The sequence below is a fragment of the Balaenoptera acutorostrata genome, chromosome 2, assembly GCF_949987535.1.
Source record: "Balaenoptera acutorostrata chromosome 2, mBalAcu1.1, whole genome shotgun sequence".
Taxonomy (NCBI): Eukaryota; Metazoa; Chordata; class Mammalia; order Artiodactyla; family Balaenopteridae; genus Balaenoptera; species Balaenoptera acutorostrata.
The window spans coordinates 38,776,264-38,794,032 of NC_080065.1; the positions used below are offsets into that span (position 1 = coordinate 38,776,264).

At 37.0% G+C, this 17,769-nt stretch overlaps 1 protein-coding gene across 6 annotated transcripts in view; it reads left to right on the forward strand.

Moving 5' to 3' along the window:
* The window catches only part of GHR (growth hormone receptor), a 280,325-nt gene extending 263,061 nt beyond the window's left edge, over positions 1-17,264 (forward strand). For all 6 annotated transcript variants that reach the window (XM_007195531.2, XM_057540022.1, XM_057540024.1 and 3 more), the window contains 3 exons: positions 402-492; positions 7,455-7,524; positions 14,233-17,264. In XM_007195531.2, the coding sequence (XP_007195593.1) occupies positions 402-492; positions 7,455-7,524; positions 14,233-15,207 (1,136 nt within the window). In that variant the 3' untranslated portion in view covers positions 15,208-17,264. The remainder of the gene's footprint in view (positions 1-401; positions 493-7,454; positions 7,525-14,232) is intronic.
* Positions 17,265-17,769: the final 505 nt, after the last annotated feature.

Genomic DNA, 17,769 nt, shown 5'->3' on the forward strand with positions numbered 1-17,769 from the left:
AAAAAAAAGAACCAAGTGGACATTATTTAGGAAAAGTAGTATATTAACAGGCATCAATTTTTCCTAGAGCTGAAGCATTTTAATGACATACCCTGAATACATAAGATGCTTAAAGCAGTTTGTTTGTATAAACATGGATTGTGCTTAAACTGTATGCTGTTTCTTTACTTTGACTTTTTTTTTTGGTACATGAAAGGATCTGAAGAAGTGGATAGAGGTGTTCTTGGAACAGAAAATACTCCTAAGTCATTGCACTCTATTTCAGTGGTTATCAAATGAAATCACTGACTTTACTAGATGAATACACATTAGGAAATTTTTTTATGTGGAACAGGAGAGTGAAATGTAAACTTCAACTATTCATAGTTCTGTGAGTGAGATGTTGTTCTTATGTTTTTCAGATTTCCAGTTTCCATGGTTCTTATTTATTATCTTTGGAATATTTGGGCTAATGGTGACATTATTTTTATTCATATTTTCTAAACAACAAAGGTAAGTGTGATAGAACATACTTTGATATGGTTTTGCCAGTTATTTAGCAAACATACATGTTTCCATTTATCGTTTGATGTTTTCTTTTGTGAATCATGAGTGAAATATTTCAACCCAGTGGAACGTTATCTCCAGTTATACATTTACCACTTTGTTGTGTTCATCATAGAGACATCACAGGTCTCAGTTCTATCTGGAAAGTTGCACAGGACATTAAGAGGCTGAGGCTAGTGGCTGTACACCTTGTGATATGTACCTCATCAAAGTTCTGAAAAAATTGGCTCATTTATTCCAGGACCATAAGGCAGCAGTGAGGCTTTGGCTGAGTCTGACACAGTCCTAATGTAAGAGGAAATTTAAGTGGTAAACTAAAGCCACCTAGATAATTCAATCTAATAAAACCTTTTTTGACTTCATATGATGACGATTTTAAGTAAATTTGGGTTTTATTGAAATTGCTTGGATAGTTATGATTTGGTATTTCATCTGCTTTTGTCAACACAGATAAAATTCTAAGCTTGAAGAGATTCCATTCTGCATTCTCTTGCAGTCAAAACGCAGGCTCCAGTTATTATTCTGCCACTGCTGTTTAATCTCATTTGAGTCCCTTAATCTCTCTAGGCCTCCATGTTCTCATGGGTAATATGAGGGTGTTGGATTATATGACCTTTAAATTTCCCTTAAGCTGTAAAGACTAATTATTCTATTTTCATTCTTGAAAGAAACTCAGTACAGACTACAGGAACTTTTAATACAAAACATAGGAAAAGTTACCAGTACCGGTCACCAGTTTTCTTACATTTAGAATATTCTTTTTTTTACTTTTTTAACATCTTTATTGGAGTATAATTGCTTTACAATGGTGTGTTAGTTTCTGCTGTATAACAAAGTGAATCAGCTATATGCATATGTATATCCCCATATCTCCTCCCTCTTGCGTCTCCCTCCCACCCTCCCTATCCCACCCTCCCTATCCCACCCCTCTAGGTGGTCACAAACCACCGAGCTGATCTCCCTGTGCTATGCAGCTGCTTCCCACTAGCTATCTATTTTACGTTTGGTAGTGTATATATGTCCATGCCACTCTCTCACTTTGTCACAGCTTACCCTTCCCCCTCCCCATATCCTCAAGTCCATTCTCTAGTAGGTCTGTGTCTTTATTCCTGTCTTGCCCCTAGGTTCTTCATGACATTTTTTTTTCTTAGATTCCATATATATGTGTTAGCATACGGTATTTGTTTTTCTCTTTCTGACTTACTTCATCCTGTATGACAGACTCTAGATCCATCCACCTCACTACAAATAACTCAATTTCGTTTCTTTTTATGGCTGAGTAATATTCCATTGTATATATGTGCCACATCTTCTTTTTCCATTCATCTGTCGATGGACACTTAGGTTGCTTCAATGTCCTGGCTATTGTAAATAGAGCTGCAATGAACATTGTGGTACATGACTCTTTTTGAATTATGGTTTTCTCAGGGTATATGCCCAGTAGTGGGATTGCTGGGTCATATGGTAGTTTAGAATATTCTTTAAGTCCCATGGGTTAATCTTGCCCCTTCTCCTAGAATTAAGGTAGCTAACACTCTGTTTGCCTGGGACTTTCCTGGTTTTAGCGTTGAAAGTCCTGTGTCCAGGCAAACCAAGACAGTTGGTTACTCTGCCTAGAACTAAAGACAAGTATCCAGGTGAAGCCAAGACGCATCTACAAATCAAAATAGGATCTATGTGAATATATTGTAACAGCTTTTTTTTTTTTTTTGTAACAGCTTTTTAATTTGTATTTTGAAGCTGTATAGCATTTGTAAACATCAAAATAGAATTTCAGTAGAGAGAAGAATTCTCAGAATTCTAGAGTTCCAGAGTGTCAAGCATGCTAAAAGTCTCCAAGTGAATGTAGGAAGGGTTATTTTAGTAGTTTCATCTCCAATTTTATAATGTAAGCTCAGGAGAAAACAAAATTCGCTCTGTAGAATTTTATTTTCTGTCTAACTTTCTAGCAACATTACTATCTTAGACACACAAGTATTATAAAGCAGGATAACACACTTTTTTCAATTGGGGGGGAAGTTAGTAAATAATTGTTTAGGATTTTAAGTAATTTATATGTTTAAGCAATGCCAACAGCAAAGGAGCCAAATTATTCTGTTGATTAATTTGAATTCACTGATCTGTATAGTTAGGCGATGGGCTAATTTATGTGTAACTGCAGTAGATAAACCCACTGTGTACATAATGGAATTTACTTTTAACATTAGTTGTCAATTTTGAGTCATCATGAAGACCAAGCAAATTTGTTATGTTGCTTAAAATTACATTAGTTAACAATATTTGGAAGAAAAAATATTCCTCCAAACAAATAGAATTTCAAAGAAAATGTATTAACCTTTGTCTAAAAGAGTGTTTTCTATGAATAATGAAGTTCTTAATTATGATGCTTGGTCAAAATCACCAAATTGGGAAAAATTTTGGAAATCTATTTGTACTGCCAAATTTCCTGTTCTAAATTAAGTTTTCCGTGGAAAACAATTAACCTTTCTTTTTTCATGTACCCATAAAAAACCCTTATCATTGTCTAAATTTCCATGTTCTAATGAAAGTAGGAAATGGTAGAAAATAGCTGTCAGCAAGTGTGGAAAGAACAATTAAAATGAAACTCAACGAATGAGGTGCTATGCCAGTTTACCCCAGAACTTCAGGACTGTAAAGAACTTAGGTGCTCTTTGTCTTTGCTTGAGGTTTTGTTAGTTCACAAACCAAGCCACTGGTCCCTTTCTTAGTCCAAATCATTAAAAGTCAACTCTAGCAAAATTTATAGTGTAATTTGGATTTGAATAAAATGATAGAAAAATCAGAAACGTAGTTTCATGCCAGTTTATCTTTATTCTATACTGTGGCTCCCACCATATGACCTACTCCAGCCTTCAAGCTATGACTAATCCAGGAAGAAATAACTGAATCAACATAAAACAGAAGTGACAAACTGGCAACCTGAAAGCCAAATTCAGCCCGCATATCCATGTTTTGTTGTTTTATGTTCTTTTGATTTTGGAGTAGTTTTCCTGCAAAGTGTTTATAAAACAGGGAATTTTCACACAAAAATCCAGATTACCAGATTATCTTTAAAAACAGAGATCTAGTGAAACTGAGCTGATATTCCTGCATGGCAACATGTGCTGAAGCAGAGGACCAACAACCATCCCATTTGCAAAGGGCATATGTTCTCTGTCACCATTCCCATCCCTCCCTATGACTTTGTACCAGGCCTGCTATATTCAGTTGCATGACTGGCTTGGGTCCTCCAAGCTGCAGGGTCTGCCACCCTGGCCTAAAGTCAACCACAACTCCTAGAAAGCTGACTATCAACAAGTACCTAAATGCATCATCCTCTTCAAAAAAAAAGAGGCACCCATACAAAGTAAAGCGTTAGACATTTAGGAAACTTTGCCTCCTGTAACTGGGGTTATGTTGCATTTTTCTGTGTGTTTGAACCTGTAAACTATTCATTTAGAGATGCAGAACCAAGTTAACCCATCAGCACGACAGAAGGCAAAGGGCCCAGGTTTTGGAGTCAGCTGCATTGGAATTGAGCACCAGCTGAGCCAAGTATTAGTGTGTGATTTGAACATGTTCCTTAAATATCTAAATCTTTCCACAGATAATGTCTTCTGCCTCCCTGGTAGTGGTAAGGATTTAATGAAATGTTTAGTGCAAGGGTTGACAAAGTTGTTTTAAAAATGACCAAACAGTAAATTTTTAGGCTTTCTGGGCTATGCAATCTCTGTCACCACTACTCAGTTCTGCCACTGTGGCATGAAAGCAGCCATAGATGATATGCAAACTATTTTACATAGATAATATGTATAATGAACATGACCATGTTCCAATAAAACTTTATTTACAAAAACAGAGGGCAGACCACATTTGGCCCATAGACCGTAGTTTGCTGACCCAGAGTTTAGTGCAAGATACATCTCACAGTGGTTTATCAGAAGCATTCAAAAATAGTAGCAGTTATTAATAACATGAATTTTTTCTATAACTTCTATTCATCAGTAACAATTTAACACCGTCCCACAGAGTAAACCTAGTGGAGTCTACTCAGACACAACTTACAAAACGGAATTTGGCTTATTCCTTGGATTATGTAAAAAGGTGGTGGAAACATTCAAAAAACGTTCATTCACACTAAGTAGAATATCAGCTGATACCCAAAAATCAGATTGGAATGGATAATCTCTGAGCTTTATTCCAGAGCCACAATGTTAATTTTTTTCCTTTTTTCTTTTAATTGGAGTATAATTGCTTTACAGTGTTGTGTTAGTTTCTCCTATACAGTGAAGTGAATCAGCTATATGTATATATATCCCCTCCCTCTTGGACCTCCCTCCCCCCCATCCCACCCATCTAGATTATCACAGAGCACTGAGCTGAGCTCCCTGTGCTATACAGCAGGTTCCCACTAGCTACCTATTTTACGCATGGTAGTGTATTTATGTCAAACCTAATCTCCCAATTCATCCCACCCTCCCCTTCCCCACTGTGTCCACACGTCCATTCTCCACGTCTGCCTTTCTATTCCTGCCCTGCAGATAGGTTCATCTGTACCATTTTTCTAGATTCCACATATATGCATTAATATACAGTATTTGTTTTTCTCTTTCTGACTTACTTCACTCTGTATGACAGACTCTAGGTCCATCCACATCTCTACAAATGACCCAATTTTGTTCCTTTTTATGGCTGAGTAATATTCCATTGTATATATGTAACACATCTTCTTTATCCATTTGTCTGTCGTTGGACATTTAGGTTGTTTCCATTTCCTGGCTATTGTAAATAGTGCTACAATGAACATTGTGGTACACGAATCTTTTTAAATTATGGGTTTCTCAGGGTATATGCCCAGTAGTGGGATTGCTGGGGCATATGGTTGTTCTATTTTTAGTTTTTTAAGGAACCTCCATGCTGTTCTCCATAGTGGCTGTATCAATTTACATTCCCACCAACAGTGCAAGAGGGTTCCCTTTTCTCCACACCCTCTCCAGCATTTATTGTTTGTAGATATGTGATGATGGCCATTCTGACTGGTGTGAGGTGATACCTCATTGTAGTTTTGATTTGCATTTCTCTAATAATTACTGATGCTGAGCAGCTTATCATGTGCCTCTTGGCCATCTGAATGTCTTCTTTGCTGAAATGTCTGCTCAGGTCTTCTGCCTATTTTTTGATTGGGTTGTCTTTTTGATATTGAGCTGCATGAGCTGTTTGCATATTTTGGAGATTAATCCTTTGTCCATTGCTTCATTTGCAAATATTTTCTCCCATTCTGTGGGTTGTCTTTTTGTCTTGTTTATGGTTTCCTTTGCTGTGCAATAGCTTTTAAGTAAGTTTCATTAGGTCCCATTTGTTTATTTTTGTTTTTATTTTCATTACTCTAGGAGGTGGGTCATAAAAGATCTTGCTGTGATTTATGTCAAAGAGTGTTCTGCATGTGTTTTCCTCTAAGGGTTTTACAGTGTCAGGTCTTATTACATTTAGGTCTTTAATCCATTTTGAGTTTATGTTTCTGTATGGTGTTAGGGAGTGTTCTTATTTCATTCTTTTTTTACATGTAGTTGTCCAGTTTTCCCAGCACCCATTTATTGAAGAGGCTGTCTTGTCTCCATTGTATATTCTTGCCTCCTTTGTCATAGATTAGGTGACCATAGGTGCATGGGTTTATCTCTAGGCTTTCTATCCTGTACCATTGGTCTATATTTCTGTTTTTGTGCCAGTACCATACTGTCTTGATTACTGTAGCTTTGTAGTATAGTCTGAAGTCGGGGAGCCTGATTCCTCCAGCTCCATTTTTTGTTCTCAATATTGCTTTGGCTATTCGGGGTCTTTTGTGCTTCCACACAAATTGTATAATTTTTTTTGTTCTAATTCTGTGAAAAATGCCATTGGTAATTTGACAGAGATTGCACTGAACCTGTAGATTGCTTTGGGTAGTAGAGTCATTGTCACAATATTGATTCTTCCAATCCAGGAGCATGGTATATCTCTCCATCTGTTTGTGTCTTCTTTGATTTCTTTCATCAGTGTTTTATAGTAATATCTGAGCTTTATTCCAGAGCCACAATGTTGACTTTAAAACAAAAACTCTAGTTACACTATTAATGAAATATATAAATGATTTACTCAAATTTATTCAAGAAATGGTTTATTGAGCACCTTCTCTGTGCCAGGAATTGTTCTAAGTGCTGGGGATACAATCAGGCACAAGACAGGCAGGATAGATATTGAAATGAATTATGGTCAAAAAGTAACTTAAATATTTGGAACAGAAATTTTAAGTGCATCATAGACTTTTGTGTATACAAATCCATACTGATTAGAGATAACTCAAATTTAGTCTGTCCCAACTGAAATGAACTGTGCAATAACACCCTGGTTAATGAGATCATCTTGGATAATCTTATAATTCGTGTGGATTTGTGGTATGAACTTATACCAACCCACCCTTTTTTGAGGGTACAGATAATGTTGCCTCCACATGGATTGGCTCTTTCTCCTCCCCTTCCCTTCCTCCACAAATTACAGATGAGATGTATATTAAAATTACCTCCCTTATAACTGACATGGAAATAATTGGCTTCAGATGGAATTAAATTTCTAACTTCCAGTACTAAGACTGTCTATCAATAAAAGACATTATGAAAGAAAAGTTATAAGAAAACTGCATTTTACTTAAATTGGTTTCAGATGAGGGTTTTTTGTTGTTGTTTTTTTGTTCTTTTTTTCTTCTATAGTTTTGCCTTGCCATTTACTGCTTAATGCTTTCCTCCTCTTTCTCAGATTATACTTATTCCAAATTTTCTGTTATTTTATATTAGTGATAATACTGTCAATATTTTATTTCTGTCTTTTGAAATGAGAATGTATAACTGACATCAAAACAAAATTTTGTTTTCAAGGATTAAGATGTTGATTCTACCCCCAGTTCCAGTTCCAAAGATTAAAGGAATTGATCCAGATCTCCTCAAGGTAATTAATAAATTATCTAAGTTATACATAACACTAATTAAATGATACCTGAAGAATAATGTCTTATGTTGAGACCTTTTGCAAGTTATATGTATTACATTTTATTTTTTGTATTCCTTCTGGAAAAAAAAGTTTTTAAATAATACATCTCAAAATTATGAGAATGTCTTATGTATTTAAAAGTTCTTGACTACTGGATCAAGATGGCAGAGTAGTAGAATGTGAAGCTCACTGCCTCACACAAATACATCAAAAACACATCTACATGTGGAACAGTTCTCACAGAATATCTACTGAATGCTGGCAGAAGACGTTGGACCACTAAAAGGGCAAGAAAATCTCTATGTAACCAGGTAGGACAAAAGGAAAAAGAAAAAAACAAAAAAAAAGGAAGGAATTGGGAAGGGACCTGCACCCCTTGGGAGGGAGCTGTGAAAGAGGAAAGATGCCTGCACCCTGGGAAGTCCCCTCACTGTCACGGAGATCAGCCGGGACAGAGCGGGAGTTTTAGAGCCTTGGAGGAGAATGCAGGAACCGGTTTTGCAGCAGCTAGAACGGAGAGAGACCTGCAGATGGTCAGTGCCACCACTCAGCACTCCCCAGCCGGAGACACACATCCACCAGTGCGGGCAGGGACTGGGTGCTGAAGCTCAGGCTTCAGAGATTAGACCCAGGGAGAGGACTCAGGTGGTGGGCTGTGCAGAAAGAGCCTGAAGGGGCTGGAGCTCGGTGCGACTGCACCAGAGGATGTATGCAGAGGAAGCCTGGGCTACCTTAGAGGCCAGGTACCATTGTTTGGGTGATGTGTGAGAAGAGAGGCAAGACGTGCCATTGCAGCCTTTCTCCCTGCATGTGCTCTCAGGTGGCAGGACACTGCCTACACAAGCTACAGGAGCGATCACAAGCCACCACCACCCCCAACCCCCACACTTTTAAGAGCTGTCATGAGCTACCGCCACCACCCTCACAGACTCCAGGAGCAGTTGTGAGCCACCTCTGCTCCCATTGTGTGCTCCAGGGATGCGCATGAGCTGCCACAGAGAACGCCAGGACCAGGCACCAGCCACCTCATCTGCACACCCCCTATCAATCAATCAAGAGAATAATGGCTGAGGAAAGAGGTGACAGGCATCCATACTAAAAACAGCCCTCACACCAAAATATTAAATCCACACAAACTACACAGGGGCACTCCCACATATAAATAGCCCTCCAAGACCATAGTAGATCATTGTTTCTCCTAAACTCACAGAATAAGAGAAATATAAGGTAAAATGAAGAAGCAGAGGAACCACTCCCAGTTAAAAGACCAAGAGAATTCCCCTGAAAGAACAATGAGACAAACAGACCTCTTCAGTCTAATAGACACTGATTTCAAAAAGGAGATAATGAAAATACTGAAGGAATTAAGAAATGCTATTGACAGAAATGCAGAGTACTGTAAAAAGGAACTAGAAACTATAAAAAGGAACCAAAAAAATTTTAAAACTCATTCATTTGCCAAGATGAAAACTGAACTAAAGGCAATGAATAGCAGAATGAATAATACATAAAAATGAATAAATGACCTAGAAGATAGAATAATGGAAATCACCCAATCAAGACAGCAGACAGAAAGCCAAATGAAAAAAAAATGAAAGCAATATAAGAGACCTATGGGATAATATAAAGCATGCCAATCTATGCATAATAGAGACCCCAGAATGGGAAGAAAGAGAAAAGGGTATTGAAAATGTATTTGGGAAGCTGAAAACTTCCCAAACGTAAAGAAAGAAACATATCCAGCTACAGGAAGCACAGAGGGTCCCAAACAAGGCAAAACCAAACAGACCTACACCAAGATTATAATTAAAATGGCAAAAGTTAAAGAGAGGATTCTAAAGGCAGCAAGAGAAAAAGAAAAAGTTAATTACAAGGGAACCCCCACATAAGGCTATCAGCTGATTTCTGTACAGAAACTCTGCAGGCCAGAAGGAAGTGGCAAGATACATTCAAAGTCCTGAAGGGGAAAAAACTGCAACCTAGGGTACTCTACCCAGCAAGATTATTATTTAGAAAAGAAGGAGTGTGAAAGAATTTCTTAGACAAGCAAAAACTAAAAGAATACAGCAATACTAAACCTATCCTAAAGGAAATATTGAAAGGTCTTCTGTAAATAGAAAAGAAGAATATATAGGAAAGAGAAAATCACAATTGGAAAGAAAATCACCTAAATAAGCCAGTACACGGAATAAAAAACATCAAAATAAATTTCTGTGAAATTTATGATAACCACAGTGAACAGCAAAAGGATGAACATGAAGGTGTAAAAGAGGACATCAAAATCATATAATGTGGGGGATAAGAGTAAGAAAGTGTAGATTTTTTTTTTATCATTTCCTACAATGTGTTTGAGCCTATATGATTACCAGTCTAAGGCAAGTATCGATAGCTATAGGATGGGGTTTACATACTTGAGAAACAAGGTAACCACAAATCAAAAACATACAATAGACTCACAAAAACCAAAAAGAAGAGAAGTACAATACAAAAGAAAATCATCAAACCACAAAAGGGAAAAACAAAAAGAAAAAAGGGACAAAGAAGAAATAAAAAATCAACAGGAAAGCAAGGCTTAAAATGGCAATAACTACATATCTATCAATAATTACCTTAATGTCAATGGACTAAATGCTCCAATCAAAAGACACAGAGAGGAAGATTGGATTAAAAAAAACAAGAGCCTACAATGTGCTGCCTACAAGAGACCCACTTTAGAGCAAAGGACACAGATTGCAAGTGAGGAGATGGAAAAAGATATTTCATGCAAATGGAAATGACAAAGTAGGGATCGCAATACACATATCAGACAGAATAGACTTTAAAACAAAGGCCATAAAGAAAAATAAAGAAGGACACTTTTACACGCATCAACATATATGCACCTAATATAGGAGCACCCAAATACATAAAACAAATACTAACAGATATAAAGGGAGAAATTGACAGGAATACAGTAATAGTAGGAGACTTTAACACCCCACTCGCATCAGTGCACAGATCTTCTAGAAAGAAAATAAGGCAACAGAGATCCTAAATGATACAATAGAACAGTTAGACCTAATTGATATTTTTAGGACATTACATCCAAGAAAACAGAATATACATTCTTTTCAAGTGCACATGGAACATTCTCTAGGATTGACCACATACTAGGGCACAAAGCAGACCTCAACAAACTTAAGAGTATAGAAATTATCTCAAGCATCTTTTCTGACCACAGCAGCATGAAACTATAAATCAACCACAGAAAAAGAAAATGACTACTAAACAATATGCTACTAAGAAAACGATTACCAAACAATATGCTACTAAAAAAACCAATCGGTCAACAATGAAATCAAAGAGTAAATTTAAAAATACCTTGAGAAAAATTAGCATGAAAACACCACTGTACAAAATCTATGGGGTGTAGCAAAAGCAGTTCTTAGAGGGAAGTTCATAGTGATACAGGCCTTCCTCAAAAAAACAAAAGTCTCAGATAAACAACCTAATCTACCACTTAAAAGAAGTAGAAAAAGAAGAACAAACAGAACCTAAAGTCAGCAGAGGGACGGAAATAATCAAGATCAGAGAGGAAATAAATAAATAAAATAGTGATTAGAAAAAAATCAAGAGCTGGTTCTTTGAAAGGGTAAACAAGATTGACAAACCTCTGGCCAGGCTCACCAAGAAGAAAAGAGAGAGAACCTAAATAAACAAAATAAGAAATGAAAAAGGAGACATAACAACTGATACCACAGTAATACAAAAACCATAAGGGAATGCTATGACCAATTATATGTCAACAAATTCAACAACCTAAAAGAAATGGACAAGTTTCTAGAAACATACAGCCCACCAAAATTGAATCAACAAGAAGTAGATAATTTGAACAGACCGATCATTAGAGGTGAAATAGAATATGTAATTAACTCCCTACAAACAAAAGTCCAGGACCAGATGGCTTCAAAGGCAAATTCTACCAAACATACAAAGAACTCACACCAGTCCTTCTCAAACTTTTCCAAAGAATTGAAGAGGAGGGAACACTCCCAAAGACATTCTATGAAGCCACCATCACCCTGATACCAAAATCAGACAAAGACACCACCAAAAAAGAAAATTACAGGCCAATATCTTTGATGAATATAGATGCAAAAATTCTCAACAAAATATTAGCAAACCAAATCCAACAACACATAAAAAAAGATCATACACCATGACCAAGAATCAGCCCAAGTTCACAAGGATGGTTCAGCATACACAAATCAATGTGATACATCACATAAACAAAAGAGAAGACAAAAACCACATGATCGTCTCAAAAGATGCAGAAAGAGCATTTGACAAAATTCTACATCCATTCATGATAAAAACTCTTACCAAAGTGGGTACACAGGGAACATATCTCAACATAATAAAAGCTATTTATGACAAACCACAACCAATATAATACGCAATGGTGAAAAGCTGAAAGACTTCCCACTAAACTCTGGAACAAGACAAGGATGCCCACTCTTACCTCTCCTATTTAACATAGTATTGGAAGTCCTAGCCACAGCAATCAGACAAGAAAAAGAAATAAAAGGTATCCAAATTGGAAGGGAAGGGGCAAAATTGTCGTTATATGCAGATGACATGATACTATATAGAAAACCCTAAAGAATCCACACAAAAACTACTGGAAATAATAAACGAATTCAGCAAGGTAGCAGGATACAAGATTAACATATAGAAACCAGTTGCATTTCTTTACACTAACAATGGAATATCAGAAAGGGAATGTAAACAAAAAATATCATTTAAAATCTCACCCCAAAATATAAAATATGCTTAAGAATAAACCTGACTGAGGAGGTTAAAGACTTATATGCTGAGAACTATAAAACATTAATAAAGGAAACTGAAGATGAGTCAAAGAAATGGAAAGATATCCCATGTTCATGGATTGGAAGAATTAACATTTTTAAAATGGTCATACAGCCCAAAGCAAACTACAGATTTAATGCAGTCCCTATCAAATTACCCATGACATTTTTCACAGAACTAGAATAATCCTAAAATTTATATGGAACCATTAAAGACCCAGAATTGCTAAAGCAATCCTGAAGAAAAAGAACAAAGCAGGAGGCATAACCCTCTCAGACTTCAGACAATACTACAAAGCTACAGGGGTATTGGCACAAAAACAGACATATAGGTCAGTGAAACAGAATAGAGCGCCCAGAAATAAACCCACACACCTATAGTCAATCTTCAACAAAGGAGGCAAGAATATACAATAGGAAAAAGACAAAGTCTCTTCAACAAGTGGTGCTGGGAAAGTTGGACAGCCTTATGGAAATCAATGAAGTTAGAACATACCCTCTCACCATACACAAAAATAAACTCAAAGTGGCTTAAAGACTTAAGACATGACACCACAAAACTCCTAGGACAGATCATAGGCAAAACATTCTCTGACATAAATCATACCAATGTTTTAAGTCAGTCTTCCAAGGCAATAGAAGTAAAAACAAAAACAAATGGGACCTAATCAAACTTACCAGCTTTTGCACTCTTTGCTGGTTTCTTACCAGCAAAAGAAACCATAAACAAAGAGGCAACCTACAGAATGGGAGAAAGTATTTGCAAACAATGAGACCAATAAGGGCTTTATTTCCAAAATATACAAATAGCTCATACAACTCAACAAAAAAACAAACAACCCAATTGAAAAATGGGCAGAAGACCTAAATAGACATTTCTCCAAAGAAGAAATACAAATGGCCAGTAGGCATGAAAAGATGCTCAACATTGCTAATTACTAAAGAAATGCAAATCAAAACTTCAGTGAGGTACCACCTCACATCAGTCAGAATGGCCATCATTAAAAACTCTACAAATGACAGATGCTGGAGACGATGTGGAGAAAAGGGAACATTCCTACACTGTTGGAATGTAAGTTGGTACAGCCTCTATGGAAAACAGTATAGAGGTTCCTCAGAAAACTAAAAATAGAATTACCATATAATCCAGCAATCCCACTCCTAGGCATATATCCAGACAAAACTCTAATCCAAAAAGATACATACACCCCTATGTTCACAGCAGCACTATTCACAATAGCCAAGACATAGAAACAACCTAAATGCCCATCGACAGATGAATGGATAAAGAAGATGTGGTACATATATACGATGGAATACTACTCAGCCATAAAAAAAGAATGAAATAATGCCATTTGCAGCAACATGGATGCAACTAGAGATTATCATACTAAGTGGAGTAAGTCATAAAGAGAAAGACAAATAGCATACGATATCACTTATATGTGGAATCTAAAATATGACACAAATGAACCTATCTACGTATGAAACAAAAACAGACTCACAGACGTAGAAAACAGACTTGTGGTTGCTGAGGGGGAGGGGGTTGGGGGAGGGATGGAGTGGGAGGTTGAGGTTAGCAGATACAAGCTATTATATATGGAATGGATAAACAACAACATCCTGCTGTATAGCATGGAGAACTGTTTGGTATTCTGTGATGAACCATAGTAGAAAAGAATTTTTAAAAAGAAAGAAAAGTTCTTCACTAATGTATTTGTTATATGGTTTTGTTACTAATTAGTCTCTGAATGTTATTTATTAAATCACTTAATTGTTGTGAGTTTCTTTTCATAGATCTTCATTTTCTATTTCCTAGGAAGGAAAATTAGAAGAGGTGAACACAATCTTAGCCATTCATGACAACTATAAACACGAATTCTACAATGATGACTCTTGGGTTGAATTTATTGAGCTAGATATTGATGACCCCGATGAAAAGACTGAAGGATCAGACACAGACAGACTTCTAAGCAATGACCATGAAAAATCACTTAATATCCTTGGGGCAAAGGATGACGACTCTGGACGTACCAGCTGTTATGAACCTGACATTCTGGAGACTGACTTCAATGCCAGTGACATGTGTGATGGTACCTCAGAAGTTGCTCAGCCACAAAGGTTAAAAGGGGAAGCAGATCGCTTGTGCCTTGACCAGAAGAATCAAAATAACTCACCTTCTAATGATGCTGCCCCTGCTAGCCAGCAGCCCAGCGTTATCCTAGGAGAGGAAAACAAACCAAGATCACTTCTTATTGGCGGAACTGAGTCAACTCATCAAGCTGGCCATACGCAGCAGCTCAGCAATCCAAGTTCATTGGCAAACATCGACTTTTATGCCCAGGTAAGTGACATTACACCAGCAGGGAGTGTGGTCCTTTCCCCGGGCCAAAAGAATAAGGCCGGGATCTCCCAGTGTGACATGCATCCAGAAGTGGTCTCACCCTGCCAAGCAAACTTCATCATGGACAACGCCTACTTCTGTGAGGCAGATGCCAAAAAGTGCATCGCCCTGGCCCCTCATGTCGAGATTGAATCACATGTAGAGCCAAGCTTTAACCAGGAAGACATTTACATCACCACGGAAAGCCTTACCACTACTGCTGGGAGGTCTGGGACAGCAGAACGTGTTCCAAGTTCTGAGATGCCTGTCCCAGACTATACCTCCATTCATATAGTACAATCTCCACAGGGCCTTGTACTCAATGCAACTGCCCTGCCCTTGCCTGACAAAGAGTTTCTCTCGTCATGTGGCTACGTGAGCACAGACCAACTGAACAAAATCATGCCGTAGCTTTTCTTCAATTTCCCATGAGCTACATATTTAATGAGCTACCTATTTACTCTAGCAAAGAGTTGGCTAGGGCATGAATGCTTAAACCAAAACAATGTTTAAACCTTTTTTGGGGGGGTGTGGGAGTTGAGGGTGGGGGATACGGATTCTAAATGGCTTTTCCTGAAATGTTGAAACATGATATTAAAGAAAAAGAAGAAGAACCCTTAATCAGATAGATATTCTTGTTGTGAATTGTAAATATTTTAAAGAATTGTCTCAAAGACTATTTAGTGGCAGTGATTGTCTTGTTATTGTGGGTGTTAATTTTGTGCTACTAAGCATTGAATGGCTATGTTTTTTAATCTATAGTTAATCATGCTTTTTGAAAAAGCGAAAAATCAGGTGGCTTTTGCAGTTCAGGACGATTGAATGCAAATCATAGCACAGGCTAATTTTTTTTAATAATTGGGAACTAAAATTATAGGTAAGAAAACAAGAAATAGTTTGGATATGTAAAACATTTATTTTGACATAAAATGGATAAAGGTATTTTTAATAATTTACACTTTAAGCATGGCTATTTTCTATTACACTATACACGGTGTACTGTAGCTCATGCCGACCCATCTAAAGAATGTAGTAACTGCAGTCTAAAGCTGGTTTAATGCTTTGGTCAACGCACCTGAAGAAAAACTAGTTTTTTACAAGGCCCTTTTTATACCTCCTAAAACTCTTTAAATGATTCTAAAATGATTGTAGTTAGCTGCATTATTGGAATGTGTTCATCTTATCTGAATTTGTAAACAGATATTTGTTAATTTAGAAAACTTTAAAATGGTTGCACAGGTCAACTTATCATGAACCAAAAAAAAAAAAAAAAAACCCCACAACACAAATGAACAAAAAGCCTTTACTTACCCAAGTTTTGGTTCATGTCAGAGCACTGCATACTAAGAGAATAGAAATCATAGCTGGTTCCTATTGACCCGGAGTGCTTAATCACTGCAGTGCACGGGGAAGGAGTTTCTTAGTGCACTCAGATCATGAGAGTCAAGCCTTAGAACCTTGGCCGCAGTGTCTCTTAGTTCATATTTACCTAAGGAAGGAATAGGTACAAGAAGCATTTTGTAAGTTGAAGCTGGTCGAAGTGAAGTTAACCAGATCATGGAATAAAAGTTCAAGAAAAAGGTTTTTCTTTCACAGCCTATAGCCAGACACATACTCATTATTCATGGTAGCAAAAAAGAGAAAAAACAAGATTGTAAATCCCCAAGATAACTCAAAAATTTATTTAAACCCATAGCAGAAACTTTCTTCCTCACCAAATCTTTTATAGGATTTATTTAAAGTAGTAAAAGAAGTTTCATCATTTTTTACTTCCCCTCTGAGTGGATTGGCCTTAAAGCGGGTAGTCAGAAGAAAAAGAAGGGGCCTGAGTAAATTATAAGTTATTGTTCAATATCTTAATAACCTAAACATCATTCATAGGAGCATTGGGATTGCTCCTCAAAAGGTTTGTCAAAAAGAGAAGACTCATCTCACTCAAGAATGCTTCTCACTTAAGTACTTTTTAAAGGTTAATAAAACTTTAAAGTTAGCTTTAACTTACATAGTATTTGCCATACCTTTTTAGGAAACAAGCTTAATGGTTGGCAATTTTAAATTCCCTCTTTCTTGCAGGAAGGACAGTGAAAAGCTAGAATTGGGTGTTTAAAGTTCAACATGTCACTTTGTAATAGATGTTTAATAGATTTTCTGCTACCTTGCTGCTACGGTTTTCTCTAAGAGCTACATAATTTAGTTTCATAGACAGTTTCATCAATGTAGAACCTAATTCAACTTAAAACTGTGTGTTTGGGAAAACTATCTTACTATTTCACAATAGGCTGACAACATTTCTATAGCCAAAAATAGCTAAATACCTCAATCGGTCTCCGAATGTCATTTTGGTACTTTGCTGGCCACACAAGCCATTATTCACTAGTATGACTAGTTGTGTCCTGCAGTTTATATTTAACTTTCTTTATGTCTGTGGATTTTTTTCCTTCAAAGTTTAATAAATTTATTTTCTTGGATTTGTGATGGTATGCTTCTATTGTCAAACACCCTCAGGAAAAGCATCCTAAATCAGACTGCATACTCAGTTCTTCTCCTTGTAAGGGGAGCATGGCACAGTTGGTTTAAACACAGTAGCAATGTGTGTGAAGATTTTTGTTCTGTGCTGAAATATAGAGCAGAGGAGACAGCTCCTTCCCTTTTTTTTTGAGTAAACACGAGCCCAGCTCAAAAATATCCTGCTGGCTTGCCTGGACTCTTAGAGCCATATTTTGGATGCATCAAAGCATGCATGACACATGTGGGAGTGTTTTTGAAGTGGGGAGAGGTTGAGCATGTTGCCTAGAAAGAGGGGAGGGGTAAACAGCTCTCCCTCTACCATTCATACATTAGAACAAGTCAGTTTGTCAGACTAGCTCCTTGTCATAATGGGAAGCCAATAAGAAGTCAAGGCTGGGAGGGAAGCTGGTTAGGTAGGTTGTATAGGAGCCTAAGAGCAGTAAAGCCATGAAGCAGAGATTCCCC